Source organism: Dromiciops gliroides, chromosome 3 (genome assembly GCF_019393635.1).
Source record: "Dromiciops gliroides isolate mDroGli1 chromosome 3, mDroGli1.pri, whole genome shotgun sequence".
NCBI lineage: Eukaryota > Metazoa > Chordata > Mammalia > Microbiotheria > Microbiotheriidae > Dromiciops > Dromiciops gliroides.
In genome coordinates, this window is record NC_057863.1 from 153,364,733 (window position 1) to 153,381,628 (window position 16,896).

The 16,896-nt window shown below is 40.0% G+C and overlaps 1 protein-coding gene across 1 annotated transcript in view; it reads right to left on the minus strand.

The window, feature by feature from the left end:
* The window catches only part of ABCC4 (ATP binding cassette subfamily C member 4), a 280,662-nt gene extending 263,969 nt beyond the window's left edge, over positions 1 to 16,693 (minus strand). The window contains exon 1 of the mRNA XM_043990550.1: positions 16,451 to 16,693. Within this exon, the coding sequence (XP_043846485.1) occupies positions 16,451 to 16,524 (74 nt within the window). The 5' untranslated portion in view covers positions 16,525 to 16,693. The remainder of the gene's footprint in view (positions 1 to 16,450) is intronic.
* Positions 16,694 to 16,896: the final 203 nt, after the last annotated feature.

Below are 16,896 nucleotides of genomic sequence, written 5' to 3' on the forward strand. Positions count from 1 at the left end.
TTCCAACCTGAAGAGTTATCCCAGACTCCTTAAATGAATGTTTTTATCCAATTAATTGCCTAATCTTAACATTTCTATCTTCACAGCATCTCTTGCAACTGATCCCTTCTCTTTACTCAGTGGTTCAGACCCTCATTAGCTCTCCTTTAACTATGACACTGGCCTCCTGATTTGCTCTCACTGGCGCAAGTCTCTCTGTTCCAATTCCTCCTCTGCCCAGAGCCCCATGTGATTTCCCCTAAGCGCAGATCTGAACATGTCACTCATTATAATCCCGTGGCTTCTGATTGCCTCTAAGATCGAGTACATCCTCCGTGTTTTATCTCTCAAAGCCTGAACCTGTCTTTCCAGACTTCCCTTCCCTACCCGTTCAGCCTTCTCTTTCCTCCTCACACATAGCACTCCATGTCCACAGTCAGGCCTGAATGCACTTCCTCCTCAATTCCAACTAAGAGAATTGCTTCTTCCTTCAGGACACAACTCAAGCACGACTTTCGTAAAAAGGCTTTCCTGAGAATGACAGCGGCTAAGATTTATACAGCATCTCCTATGTGTGCCCAGGTACTATGCTGAGCGCTTTTCAAATGTCATCTCATTTGATCCTCACAACCACCATGGAAGGCAGGTGCTAGGATTATGCCCATTTTATGATTGAAGAAACTGAGGCAAAGAGCAGTTAAGTTATTTGCCCAGAGTCCCATAGCTAATGGGTGTCTGAGGTCAGATGAGAACTCAGCTCTTCCTGATTCCAGGCCTGGCACTCTATTCACTGTGCCATATAGATGATCCTTCCAAGCTGATTCTTAATTCCTATTTATTTCATATATAGATATACTGATATGTATATACATACATATATACCTGTGTGTATATATTGTATGTATACTTGATTGTAAGGATTTTTTTTTTTTGCATTTGTATTCCCACCATGTAGAATAGTGCCTGGTCTATAGTAAGCAATCAATGTTTGTCAATTGACTAGAAAAATAATAAGAAAATTCACTAAACTATTTATTTCCTCTTGACCCAAACATCTCATAACTAGGACTGTATGAATGAATAACTGATGAAAAGCACTTATGTATAAAACCTCACAATAAGCACTGGAAATATAAATGGAAAAAATGAGATCAAGGAGCTACACTCTAATCAGGGGAGAGAATACATAAAAAAGTTCAATTTCAGGTGGATAGAAAGATCGAGACTCATATACTGTTATTTTTAACTGCTTCTTTTTTCATTATTTGTTGCAAGGGATGGCTCAATGTGTAGAAAAGAGGGCAAGGCTAGATTAAGAAATAATTGTGGGGCAGCTAGGTGGCACAGAGGATAAAGCATCAGCCCTGGATTCAGGAGGACCTGAGTTCAAATCCAGACTCAGACACTTGAAACTTACTAGCTGTATTACCCTGGGCAAGTCACTTAACCCTCACTGCCCCACCAAAAAACAAAAAAAAAGAAATAATTGTATTGGGGCAGCTAGGTGGCGCAGTGGATAGAGCATTGGCCCTGGATTCAGGAGGACCTGAGTTCAAATATGACCTCAGACATTTGACACTTACTAGCTGTGTAACCCTGGTCACTTAACCCCAATTGCCTAACTAAAAACAAACAAAATAAAGAAAAAAAGAATTGTATTGTAAAAAACAAAATAAGCCCATAAAAATTAAACTACCCCCTCAAAAAAGTTTTTTTTTAATTTACTTTTACCTTACCCCCCAAAAAAAATATAAGGATGAAGTAAATTCAAAATAATGTTGACTCTAATAATTTCCTAAAGAAGTTTAACTGATACAACTCAATTGACAGAAGTTCCAAAGAACCTATAAGTCTCAACTTGACCTTCTTACCAAGGAGAGAAATATATCAGCCAAGGGCAACAACAAGGTATAACAGAAACTCTTTAGGAAAATCTAAAGGAAAAAACTTCATTGCAGTAAAGAAATAAGGAAATGTACGTCTATTCCTTCACTGGAGAGGTAGAAGACTTCATTTGGAATATTGCATACCCTGTTAAATGTGGCTGATATGTCAAGCTTTTTACTTAAGTATTTTTTTCTTTTTTTCCTTTTTTGTTACAATCAGTAAGAGAGGGAGGGGCAGCTAGGTGGCGCAGTGGATAGAGCACCAGCCCTGGATTTAGGAGGATCTGAGTTCAAATCCAGTCTCAGACACTTGACACTTACTAGCTGTGTGAGCCTGGGCATGTCACTTAACCCCAATTGCCTCACCAAAAAAAAAAAAAAAGTATAAGAAAAAGAAAAGAACAGCCAGTAAGAGGGGAATAGATGAATGTGATATAAAAACGAAAGTAAACAAAAGCAGTCAATATAACTTTGGGGGGGCAAAGTTTCTGGAGAAAGATAATAGAAGATTCGAAGTGGTACTACTTTATAAAATGCCAAGAAAAATGAAGAGAAATATGCCTGTAGAAAAATTAGTGACCAACCAAATCACCTGGAAGGACAATAAACAGGCCCAAAAAAAAAAAAAATGGAAAAGACGTCTATTTTTACAACAAAGTCTTTTCAGTATTAAGTTCAGTGGAGCCACCACATTTGGCCTCCAACATTACAATCCCCAAAAGTGTTCCAGGTGGAGTCAAAATAGGACCAAGAAGCTAAATAAATGGGAAAGCAGCTAAATTAAACCAAATGCCTCTTGGTACATGCTAAAGATGAAATAATTTTAGTCATTGAGGAAAGGACTTTCAAGTTTTCTGAAACAGGAAATGATACCAAAAATGTTAGTAGGAAAACATCAATTCAGATCTTATTATTACTCAAAAAAAGACAATCATGAACATATTTTAAGACATAAATAAACCCCAACTCAGATGCCTACTGTCCTATCCACATGAAATTTTTATGAAAATATTCTCCACATGCATCAATGACATCTTTGATGAAGGGATTAGAAGGGAAGAGTATGTTTCCAACTGCTTAAAAATATAAAGAAAGGGGCAGCTAGGTGGCACAGTGGATAGAGCACTGGCCCTGGATTCAGAAGGACCTGAGTTCAAATCCAGCCTCAGACACTTGACACTTCGCAGCTGTGTGACCTTGGGCAAGTCATTTAACCCCAACTGCCTCACCAAAAAAAAAATAATAACAAAATAAAGACTTCCCTGTGTTTAATAGCTCATGCAACATATAAGAACTCATTTCATTCAATGGAGCGAAATGTGGCCTTAAAGGCTTTCCTCAAAGTCTCACCCTTGTACATCAAAAACATGGGATATTCCTTTAACGATATAACGAACATAATTTTGTTCAGTGAACTTTTGATTTATGTCAAGCCACAAATATAACAAGGCATATGTTCATCAAAGGCGGTTGTCATTGTCATGGAGGATGTCCAGCGCAGAACGTGAGCTCCTTTGTATGGCTCCACTTGCATATAACCCTGTGCTGACTGTATTAAACCCGAGAACACAGCAAAACATTCAAAATGAGATCCATCATCACTCAAAAAAAGTCTGGCTCGATTACACAGAGGAAAAAAGCCAAGTGAAAAGAATGCCTATTGTCCAGACTATGTTAAGCATATAAACAGACAAGTCATGGAGTTTATCTGTTAATACATAGATCTTATTAATAAACAGACTCTGCAAATGGACAATGAACTCGATCTTGAAATGAACATGAAGAAAGCAGTCTAGGAAGGGGCATGGTTAGGAATATGGTTAGGGGTCATGAAACTGAGGGTCACTCCTGAGGGCAGGAGAGGGGATTATGGTGGGTACAAACAGCTAAATACATTACAAATGAGGAGTTATGCAGAGGAAGGCAGATAAAGAACATCACAGAAATAGATGACTTTTTTTTTTTTTAAAGAGGAAGGAATAACTGATAGTTTAAATGCTCCCCTAGTTAACCATCCAGGTAATTTCAGAAGAATTCAAAGGACATTTTCCTCCTCACAAAGTGGTATCAGTCAAGAAAGGGCACATTCCCCCTGATGAGTTTCACGGTCCTCCTTGGCAGGTTTATGAAAGATCACAGATGGACAAGGGTCGAACAGGACAGGAGAGCACAGATGAATTGTAATCTGCATTTTTGGAGGGGTTACTAACACTGAGGAGATGCAGTGGCATCTTGGAGTAAGAAATTACAAACACTAAAACATTCAGAGAAATTTACATGAACAAATACAAAACAGAGAATATGCACGATGACCATATAACGTATAGAAAACAAGACTAATAGACCATTCAGATTAATGTAATGACTAGTCTTGGTTCCAGAGACCTGGAGTTAGAATATTCCCCATGAAGGAGAGGAGAGAGAACAATGAGCACAGAATACTTTCAGATATGGTAGATATCCACTTGCATATTTATTTGTTTTCTTATTTATTTATTTGCTTAACTATATCTCTTTGTTGCTGGGGAGAAGACTTTATAAGGAAGTGACAGATTTTAAAGGAATTTGTATGGAATAAAACATTGTTAAAAGGGATGACAACTTGTTAACAAAATATAGTTTGTAAGTGCGTTTGTCTGGGTGTTTGTTAAATTTTTAAAATGCTACATAATTCTTTTAAGTGAACTCCTGACTTCATTTAAAATAATATTCAGTGGGCAGCTAGGTGGTGCAGTGGATTAAGTACCAGCCCTGGATTCAGGAGGACCTGAATTCAAATCTGGTCTCAGACATTTGACACTTACTAGCAGTGTGACCCTGGGCAAGTCACTTAACCCTCATCGCCCTGAATGAATGAATGAATGAACAAGTAAATGAATGAATAAATGAATGAGTAAATGAATACATAAATTAATGAATAACCAAATAAATAAATGTGAAGGAAAACAATCCTCTTCTCAAGAATTCTCAAGAACTCAGTAGCGATGTGACAAAGGCTCGTTTATTTCCTTCTTGTGAGAAAGGGGCACCCTAGTGTGCAGCTAGTGGGTGCCAAGAATGGGGGCTCGCAGGCCCTGTTTTAAACCCGAGTCCCTAATGGGAATGGACCCTCCCCTTTTTCATCATTGGAATGATTATTCAAGGGTTACAACCTGCAAAAATTAGCTAATCGGAACACAGTATTCCCATCCCTAATCAATTCTTCTGCATATGGGCATAACTCAGGAGTGGACCTTATTCTTCTGCATATGGACACAACTCAGGAGAGGACTTTATTGAGACCACGGCTCTTTGAACCATGTGATTTTATTAGCCAGAGGGAGAGATGGGGATCTGAGACCTTTGTCCTAAAAACAGGTCAGGAGGAGTATGATTGACTTATATCCTCATTGAGAGGAGACAATTATCCATTTTCTCACAATAGATAAATAGAAAGATAAATAAATATAATAAATATAAATAAATAAATGTGTAGGTATGGGTAAATAAATAGATGAATGAGTGAATAAATTAAATGAATAAGTGGATGAATGGATAAATAAACAAAATAAAATATTCAATTGATAAGAATTTGATTCATGTTGAATTTGGGGGGGGCAGGTGAGGCAATTGGGGTTAAGTGACTTGCCCAGGGTCACACAGCTAGTAATTGTTAAGTGTCTGAGGCCGAATTTGAACTCAGATCCTCCTGAATCCAGGGCCAGTGCTCTATCCACTGCACCACCTAGCTGCCCCTCTCACGTTGAATTTTTTGAGAAACAAACCTACTGGATAAAGACACACCTAAACATAAATACATACATACATACATACATACATACATACATACATACATACATACATAACATACATAACATACATACATACATACACACATGCACACACTTCTGAGTTCCTCAGAAGATAGAACAAAAACACAAAGGATAATTATCATCTTTGAAAAGTTTATTAACATAAACCAAGTCGACTATCTTTAATAAACAAATAATAAAGCATTTTTCAAACATATTGTTTTATTAATTATTAAAGTCTTTCTACTTCCTGACTTGTTCTAAGTATGAAATCTCTTACAAACATTTCCCAGAACGAAGTGTGTTTAGGGCTCAAATCAAGGTCACTTTTATTTAGCAGGGACAGCCAGGACATTTTACATCCAAAACACTCGGAGGGGAGGCTGCGAACTAAAAGAGCTGGAATAAATGCACCATTTGGGGCTCAGTCTGGGGAAGATGAGTAGGAGAGGGAGTCAGGAGATCCAAGACGTTCAGGAAAGCTTCAGCCTTGCTTCTTCACCTTCTCAACAACCCCCTTTACCAATCTCAGACATCCCCTGCCTTAACTTCCAGGATATCCTTTTCTTCCCCTTACCCCCATCCACACTATTTCTGGAACCACAAACCCATAATCAAATCAACTCTACCAAAGTTCCAGTACTGGATGTGTTGATGTTCTCCCTGGTGGTCTCATAGCCCAGTAGCTTTCTGAACCAAAGTGTCCCCCCATCTCCCTACCACTTCCTCCCCTCACAATGTATATTGTCCCATCATCCCCCCCCAACAAGAAGTAAGTTTCTAGAGCTCAGACAAGTCTTTGCTTTTGTATTCATGTCTCCAACATTTAATATAGCAGTTGGCAAATTGCAAGTACTTAATAAATGTTCATTCCTAAATGAGGTCGTGCCAGGGAATTAGTAAAAGAGACAGGGTAGTACTCTGTGCCCTGTCACCAGCTACATTAAAACCTCACTAATCAGGCAAATTGGGAAGAAAGCCAGATTCAATGACTGAAAAAAATCTAAATTATATCATCTTTTAACGAAACTCATTTTCATTTCTTTCAAGTGCATACAATAACTTGACCTAGGCTAAAAAACAATTTTCCAGCAGAACTGCTTTGAGGAATCATTACCAATCTTCATTATCATATAAAAGGACAAAATGAAGCACTGTAGAGCTCAGCTTATAATTCTTAATTTCTTCTAAAATGCTTTAAATAATAAAAAAAACTTTGTTTATTCTCTTTTCTCTAATTAGGTAAAGCACCATGCTTACCAAAACTCACTGTCTATTCAACCATTTGTATACTGCTTTGTATAACTGATAATTTATTGGCTCACCTGTGAAATGACGATGAAAAATATCTTTAGGTACTGCCTCAATTAAGAGATTATATGTAATAAATATCAATATAATTTTATTATTACTCTATATGAAGATATAAATATATTCAGCTCAAATCATAATATGCACACACATTTTCATCTTTTCAAAAAATATATCTCTAGTTTGCCTCCCCCACTCTGAATATCCAGGGCTTTCCCCTCTTTTCTATCTTCCTCCTCTAGAGGCCTAATACAATAAATACTCTAAGACACACCATAAATGTTTGTTGACAAATTATCATTCAACTGCTCTATGCTAGAACTTTGTCTTTAGGTAGCAACTATTGTCATGGGCCTCCATGACATTATTTGCAAACATGGGGAATGTTCAAAAATATTTTATATTTTCTTATTTTTAAATAATCAGAAAGTGAGAGTATGACCACTGTGACAATATTAAATTAAAAGTTTCAGGATAGAGCACTGGCCCTGGATTCAGGAGTACCTGAGTTCAAATCTGGCCTCAGACACTTAACACTTACTAGCTGTGTGACCCTGGGCAAGTCACTTAACCCCAATTGCCCCCTCAAAAACCCCCCAAAAAACAAACAAAAATAAAGATATACTATTAAAAAAAAAGTTTCATAGTTCAGGGGAAAAAATTAAAGCAGAGACCCTAGGATGATAGTTACCCTTTGATACCCAGTCCCATGACTTTAAAATAAGAGAAAACCCTCTAACATCATAAATTGGTGTCTTTATTCTGTATAGAACCACTTCTAACATGTTGCTGACTTTAATAGTCAAATAGCTTCATTTCAGGGAGACAAAAGGGGGAATTACAGAGGCTTCTAAAGACAAATTCAAGAATATTTGTTTTAATCATGGAAGACCAATAAATATCTCAAATACATTTTTTCAAAATAAGAAACCAATTTCCCTAGAGTTCTTATTTTTTAAAAAAGAAGGTTAAATATGGAAACTATAGTCAATGACCATGAGTTCATTTCCAGAGAAAATGCTAGAATATATTGTTAAAATGATCATTTGTTAACATCTAGAAAAGGAATCAGTGATTACAAAAAAGTCAGGATAGTTTCAAGTAGGTCAAGCCAGATTAATCTCATTTTTTCCCCCCCGGGGCAATGGGGGTTAAGTGACTTGCCCAGGGTCACACAGCTAGTAAGTGTCTGAGGCTGGATTTGAACTCAGGTCCACCTGACTTCAAGGCTGCTGCTTTATCCACTGCGCCACCTAGCCGCCCCCGATTAATCTCATTTCTTACTTTGATAGAGTTAATCAGGGGAATGCTATTTTTCTAGTTATTTTGTGTTATTTTATCTTTAAGAAAAACTATTTTATCTAAGTAGTATCTAGATTTTAGAAAAGCATTTGTTACTATTACACTAAATTTAATATGTACTTTAAAAAACCATATGTAGTAGTTCACTCTCACATAATGGTCCAATCTTTTTCTGTTCAATGGCTTTTGAAAAGTTCAAATTGAGGTTTAAGCTCATGATTTTAAAAAAAACTTAAATTAAAGTTTCTGATTCATAATTTTTAAAAAAAAGTTTAAAATAAAATAAAAGTTTCCTTATGGAAAAGATGAAGCAGTTTAGTGGCCAAATCCAGAATAGTAATTAATGATTTGATGTCAACTTAGAGAAGGTCTCTAACTAACATGCCCCAGGAATTTCTCCAGGGACCATGCTGTTTTAACATTTAGATCAATGACTCTGATGACGCATAGATGGCGTGCTCTCACATGTAAAGATGAAACAAAACCAGGAAGGTATAGCTAACTAACATGATGGATGACAGATTCAGATTCCAAAAGATCTTAGTGGGATAAATCTAATAAGAAAAACAAAAATCCTACACTTGGGTTAAAAAAAAAATCACTTTTCAAAGTATAATAATGGGTGGGTGGTGGCTAGCCAATAGTTTACATGATAAGTCTAGATAAGGAGATTAGTTGGACTACAAATTCAACATCAGTCAACAGTGTGACAAGGCAGGAAAAAAAAACCTATGCAAACTTAGGCTGCAAGGAAAGGCATTGTGTCCAGGACTAGGGGTGTAATAATTCTACTGTCATGTACCCCCAAATGAAATCACATCTGGAGATTAAGCTACAGAGCATTCAGGAGGGTAAGAAGGAAGAGCCTGGAGATCAGTCTCGGGATGTTTAACCAGGAGAAAAAAAGATTCAGAAGAGAAATAATATCTATTTTCAGGTTTTTGAAGGATTATCAAATAGAAAAGAAAACAGACATCCCTACATGGGAAAAACTAGATAGATGTTTTAAAGAGGAATATCTAGGATTAATGTAAAAACAAAAACAAAAACAAAAAAACTTCCTCATGATTACAGCTATCCAGAATTGAAATGGGTTGTCTTGGAAAGGGTTTGGTACCACCTTCCTAGGACTCTTCAAGCAAAAGCTAGAAAACCTCTCAGGTATGTCAAGAAGGGCTTAGTGGGGTCACATAACTAAATGTTGGGGTTGTAAAAAAGTTGGCAAAAGTAAAATGTTATGTATACATTTTTTATATACCTATATACCCAGGATCATGTAAAAATTTCTCAGGCGAAAAAGGGTTGCCGAGTGGAGAAAGTTCAAGAAACCCTGATGTAAGGGTATATTCCTGTTCAGGTATGAGTTGGATTAAATGGTCTTTAAAAGTATAGATTCTTTTAAACAGCCACCTGTTTCACACACATTACATCACAGGCACATGTAACACACCCCACAAAAATCCATTTTTACCATGTTTTTTATGGTAGCTACTTCCCATGAGAACTGGCTACTCTGATGTTAAGTATAGATTCAATTCTGGGCATCAAATTCTAAGGATGTGACAAGCTTTTAAAGGATCCAAAGGAGAATAGCCAGGTTAGTGAAGAGATTTTTACATGCTTGGCCATAGTACCATATAAGAATCATATGAAAGAAGTGGGAATGTTTATCTTGGTGAAAAGATTTTGAGGGACAAGGAGAGTGACCTTCAAACAACTGAAGGACTGGCATTTGAACAAGGATGGTTAAACTTTTTCTGCTTGGTCCCAGAGAACAGGACTTAGAAGCAGTGAATAGAAGCTGCAGCATCTGACATCAGCTCAATGTAAAGAAAAATCTATTATCATCGGAATTGTCCAGAAGTGGAATGGAATACCTGAAGAAGTATTAGATTTGCTTTCATTTGGGCCTTAAAGCAAAAGCTAAATGACCATTTGTCAAGATGTTATAAGGAAATTCATGTAAACATATGGGTTGGACTGGACAGCTAAGTTAAAATGGATAAATCCTAGCTGAGCTTAAATCTGGCCTCAGACACTTAGTGCCTGTGTGACCCTGGACAAGTCACTTAACCCTGTTTGCCTCAGTTTCCTCATCTGTAAAATGATCTGGAGAAGGAAATAGCAAACCCACTCCAGCATCTTTGCCAAGAAACCCCACAATGGGGGTCATGAAGAATCAAATATGTCTGAGATTCTGTCAAGTTCTTAATTTGTACCAGTTTATTTCATTATGTTTCCCTTTCAAATCTATTGCGCATCTTCCTAGGGTTTTTCAAAACAAATTCCCTGAAATCAGGCATATTATCCCTATCGTTATAAATTTTTTAAACTGAAAGAATTGACTCTTGAGACACTCAGAGGACCTGCTGATTTAAATTATTTTTAAGCTAGAAGGGACTTTAGGTTCTACAATCCAATTTCATCATTTTATAGATGAGAACTGAGATACAGAGAGAAGTGAACGGTCCAGTCACCCCCCCAAAAAAAAAAAAATCCAAGCAAGGATTTGAATCTAGTCCTCCTGATTCCAAATCAAATATTCCCTATTGTAAAGTCAACTTATAGAGAAATGGCAAAATGTGTTCTGATAGGATTGGTTCTGGGTCCTGTATCAGTGAATTAAATAATCAGTAAACATTTACAAATCACTTACTATGTATAAGACACACTATATGCAAGAATGTTATACAACTCAAAGGAAATTCTTTAATCTTGTTAGTAACATGAACTAGGGTGAAGTGTCTAGTCATCATCCCGTGTTGTTCATTTTTGAAGAGAACCAGTGACATGTTGGGGTGATATCTTGACTTTCCAGTGAATTGGATTTAAGTGAGGCAAAGCTACCCAGTCATCAGCCTCACTCTCTCATCTAGAGTCATCAAAGTCCATTGGCAAGACAAAATTCAAGGCGACTAGTATCTATAGAATTAAAAATCAGCTTGACTTGGCGGGGGAAGGAAAGAGGAAACAATACATTTTTAGAAGAAAATGTACAAATTATAGTTGTCCAAATGTCCAAACAGAACATCCAAATATAAGATTAATAGGCAGAAACTAAGTTTATATGGGTAGAGAAATGTTAGAGACATATTGAGTAAACAAATGCTTCATATTCTCATGTCATTTTCTTTTTTTGTAAAAAGTATACAACTGTAATTTACAGCCTAAAAGTGACAAATAAATTTCCTACTAACCTCACTGTTGGGCAGGTTTTAAAAAATAGAGTTCATCTTTTTAAAAATTTGAAAGAAAATTCACCAAAGGGTACATACAAATGAAAAAACTAATTAAGAGTTTGAAAGATAGCCTATAAACTCAAACTAAAAAATTACTAGTATGGGGGCAACTAGGTGGTACAGTGGATAAAGCACTGGCCCTGGATTCAGGAGGACCTGAGTTCAAAGCCAGCCTCAGACACTTGACATTTACTAGCTGTGTGACCCTGGACAAGTCACTTAACCCCCATTGCCCCACAAAACAAAACAAAACAAAAAAAATTACTAGTATCATTCAGACTGGGAAAGTTAAAGTATTTAGCCAGCATCCTTTGAGTATATGGAAGGATATCCAAATAAGACTTTCTACTGCTAAGGGAGATGTGACAAGGGACAAAAGTATCAGTAAAAATGATTATTATATTTTAGAGAGAAAATCTCTCCTAGGCCTGAAACACTGGAATATGATACAAAAGGTGGGTTACAAAATGATTTTCTGTAGACTGCAAAATAAGTACTCAAGTATTCTTTAAAAGTTCATCTGGGGGGGCAACTAGATGGCGCAGTGGTAAAGCACCGGCCCTGGATTCAGGAGTACCTGAGTTCAAATCCGGCCTCAGACACTTGACACTTACTAGCTGTGTGACCCTGGGCAAGTCACTTAACCCTCATTGCCCTGCAAAAAAAAAAAAAAAGTTCATCTAGGGACAGCTAGGTGGCGCAGTGGATAGAGCACCGGCCCTGGATTCTGGAGGACCTGAGTTCAAATCCACCCTCAGACTCTTAACACTTACTAGCTGTGTGACCCTAGGCAAGTCACTTAATCCCAACTGCCTCCAAAAAAAAGAAAAAAAAGTTCATCTAAACGATTTTGTTTCTATGCTATTTATTCAACAATCGCTATCATTTATATTGGCTCCCTAAAAGGCAGGCAGGTTTCAATTTTCAACTATGATGTGGTAGATGTCCTGGCTGGGCAGTGAATACTTTTTGGGAGGGGAAAAATATTACATTTGAGGGGAAAGATCACAAGAACTAGAAAATGAGGACTGCAATTTGAAGAAAAACCTTTCTTCCTGCAGTTTCTTTTGACCTACCACAGCCATTTGGAATATACACACATAGGCATAGACCATAGATAGTCAAAGGTTCGATTACCTTTCTTGACAGATCTCTGGTTTTGCATCCTCCCAACACGAGGAGGCCCCCCCCCATAACACCTGAAGATGGCAATGGCTCTTTAGGGAGGCTGCAAAGTGGTGTCACTCCCAGTCCCTAAAGAAGGACCACACCAACTCTTCCTTGTCCTGACAGTTGATCAGCTGTCTGCTAAGCCTACTTGGTGGACATTTTCCAAGAGAAGGAAATATTTTCTAAGTGAAATCCACCTCCTAGGTTTATACTTCCTACCAACCTGGTTGTTTAAAAATTTTTTTTAAATCCTTTCAAATAGCATTTTCTGAGCATCAACCAATAGATGGGGTGATTTTTTTTTGCCCACAAGATTTCTACACATTTATTCACTAACTTTAATGATTAGCTACATAGTTAGTGATCTGCCTCTTAAGTTACAGATAGACCAGAACAAGCACCCCAGGCAAATCAGAAGGATGGAAGACTTCTCTTCCTTCTTAAAGGCCCTTGGCATTTGAAGAACTACATGAGAATATAAGTCAAAAACTGCACAGGCCAAACAGAAAACAATAAACATGTAGTGGTATTCCTCTCTAACAAGCAGCAAACACTCATGATTCAACATAATGCTATGACAAAACAACAACAAAAACAGAAGCACAGAGAAATAAGTGGTCTGTATGTTGGGGAGAAGTAACAGCATATGACTAATGTAATTCAGGCCCACCTAGCCCTGGCTCTTTCACTAGGGTCCCAGGCGTTAAGAGATGGAAGGAATCTTATTGCATACATGTCAAACAGGCTGTACATAGGGAACTAGAGTTAAGATATCACTGGGAAACATTTAACAAAATAAAGACAAATACAATAGATGGCATTTTAAAACTGGGTCAATATGTAACCCATAGAGATCCTTATATGAGGGAATAGTACACCCATCCCAAACCTACCTCACCCATCCCTACCTCATTCTATTTCAGTTTAACACAAGTGTCTTAGAAGGTCAGTTCTTCCAATTTCTTCTTTTACAAAGGAAGAAACCAAGGCCTAAGAAAGGTTCAGGCAGTAAGAAAGAGTTGCATTTTGAATCCAGCTCCTGTGATGATGGCAGATTCCCTAACCAACTGGCCAGTGCCACCTACCCTTCTTGTCACAGGTTTCTCTGCCTGGGATAGGGAAATGGGGGTTAAGAAGCAAGGGGAAGGGGGCAGCTAGGTGGCACAGTGGATAGAGCACCAGCCCTGGATTCAGGAGTACCCGAGTTCAAATCCAGCCTCAGACACTTGGCACTTACTGGCTGTGTGACCCTGGGCAAGTCACTTAACCCCAATTGCCCCACACACACACACCCGCAAATGTAACAAGAAGCAAGGAGAAGTCTTGACTTACATGATCACTATGATCTTTTCATACTTTAAAATCCTTTTACTTCAACAGAGTGTGACAGCCACCTGTTTCACACACATTACATCACAGGCACATGTATCACACCCCACAAAAATCCATTTTTACCATGTTTTTTTATGGTAGCTACTTCCCATGAGAACTGGCTACTCTGATGTTAAAAAAAAAATTAAGGGGGGCAGCTAGGTGGTGCAGTGGATAGAGCAGTGGCCCTGGATTCAGGAGGACCTGAGTTCAAATCCAGCCTCAGACACTTGACACTTACTAGCTGTGTGACCCTGGGCAAGTCACTTAACCCCAACTGCCTCACCAAAAAAAAAAAAAATTTAAGGCAAAAAAAAAGTGTTAATTGTTCCCTTACTACCCCTTAACTAGTGACAACCAAATGGGTCTCAGAAAAAGGAAAACTTTGATTTTTAGTCTGAATTTTCATTTCATTAACTACCTAATGCCCCACTGTACTCTTAGAACAATTCCATTCATAAAACTGATTATGTTTTTAGATACATGAAATTTATCACACCCGGATACCATTTCAGAAACTACTTTTGTTGAGATGAAAGACAGTTATCTTGCCAGAAGAAAATCAAAGGGGAGGAGCAACACATCAGGTAGACCAATTTGATCTTGAGCACTAAATACAACCTCAGATAAGCCCACACCTGCTTCTTTTGGACTTGAATGAAGGACAATTCAGGCAGAAAAGTGTAAAATACAATCCAGGGCCTGGAATCAGGAAGATGTGAGTCCAAATCTGTTCTCAGACACTACCTGTGAGACCCTGGGCAAGTCATTTGACCTTGTTTGCCTCAGTTTCCTCACCTATAAAATGAGCTGGAGAAGGAAATGGCAAATCACTTCAGCCTCTTTGCTAAGAAATGGGGTCAGTGAGTCAGACACCACTGAACAACAGCTAAGGACAATTTACATAATTAAAAACCCAACTTGGGGGGCAGCCATGTGGTGCAGTGGATAAAGCCCTGGCCTTGGATTCAGGTGGACCTGAGTTCAAATCCAGCCTCAGACACTTGACACTTAACTAGCTGTGTGACCCTGGGCAAGTCACTTAACCCTCATTGCCCTGAACAAACAAACAAAACCCAACTTGACTACTACCTTAGGGGAGCCAAGGCTGAGAGTTGATGAGCCCTCAGCTGCAGCTCTTGCTCCAAAGAAGACAGTTTCAGTTCTAGTTGTGTTCCTTTTACTTTTCACTCAGCAGCCTGCCTTCCCTCCCTGCTATCATTTCACACGCTCAAATTTAACAAAAAGGGGGGGAAAGGGCCCAGTGTCCCGAGGAGGACTGTTCAGCAGAGGAGAAAAAGTTCATTTTATTGCACATTAGACAGGTATTTATTCTCTCTCCTCCCCACTCAACTCATCACCCTCCTTTAAGAAAGGGGGGGGGGGAAGGGGGCAGCTAGGTGGTGCAGTGGATAAAGCCCTGGCCTTGGATTCAGGAGGACCTGAGTTCAAGTCAGACACTAGACACTTACTAGCTGTGGGACCCTGGGCGAGTCACTTAACCCTCATTGCCCTGCAAAAAAAAAGGGGGGGGGGACCCTTTGGAATTAAATGCGTAGTCAAGCAAAACAAATTCCCAATCCATATCCCAAACCGGATGCCACCCTCAGCATTCCGAATCCATCACCTCTGTTGGAGAGTAATTTTCTCTGTTAGAGCGTAATTCACTATCGGCCAGGAGGTTATATTAAGTACAAAGTAATCTCCTTCTGCCCTTAGCCTGGATCACTCTCTCTCTCTCCTCCTCTCTCTCCCTCTCCCTCTCTCCCTCTCTCCCTCTCTCTCTCTCTCTCTCTCTCTCACACACACACACACACACACACACACACACACACACACACACACACACACACACACACACGTATTTCCATGCGTACACGTGCGTGAGCCACCCACCCACAGACCCAGATCCTAGACTAGCGGGTCTCCCTCAGTACCCCAGCCGTCCTGCACCGTCTGCTGCACCCCAAGCGCAAGCACTTTCCGAAGCCCAGGCTGGCAGACACGAGTGTTTATCGGTCCCGGCCAGTAAACGCTGCTGCTGTTGGCCGACCCTTCAGAGGCAGGCGCAGCGGGCACCACCGGGCAGCGGGCAGGGAAGTAGCAGGCGGTGGGCTGCCGCTCCACCCCACGACCAGGAAGCCGCCACGCGGATGGATCAATGAATGGCGGAACTGCTCCCCAAACCGTCCACTCACCACCCCAAAAAATGCACCTCCGGGGCAGCATGCAAAGAGCTTCCCCCAGGGGAAAGACTAGCCCTTGGCCGTAGGAGGGCAGTCCTGGAGTGGCATCAGCAGGGGCACCTCGCTGCCGGATTTTTTTTTTTTTTGCCGGATTTCTAAAGCAAGGCTAAGATGGAGCGGTGAGACGCAGAGCCCCCGAGCACGGACTCACTCACCAAAAGAATAAGCGGGAGCAAAGGTTAGCGCTTTGCAACGGGTTGGGCTTGGCGTCCTGGTACACCGGCTGCATCTTGGCGCTCCCCGCCGGAGGATACTCGCCGCCGCCCTCCCCCCTGGGGCCGCAGCTGCCGGGATTCTGACGACCAGCGACGCTAGCGCGACGGAGCGGCTGCTCAGCACCCGGTCTGCTGCCGGCTAAAAGCGCAAAAGGCAACCGGCTCGGCTTCCGGAAACTGGAACCCGGCGACACGCCTTCTTCCCCGCCTTCGTGCCCCCGATGCTCCGCCTGGCTCCTCCAGCCTTAGCACCTCTCGGCGGTCGCTGCTGGAGCGGAGCAAGCCGCTGAGCCACTAGGTTGGCGATCTCCCCGGGGAGAGAGCAGCGACAGCTGACGGGGGCGGGGGGGGGGAGGCGGTCGGAGGAGGGTGGAGAGGGGGGGAGC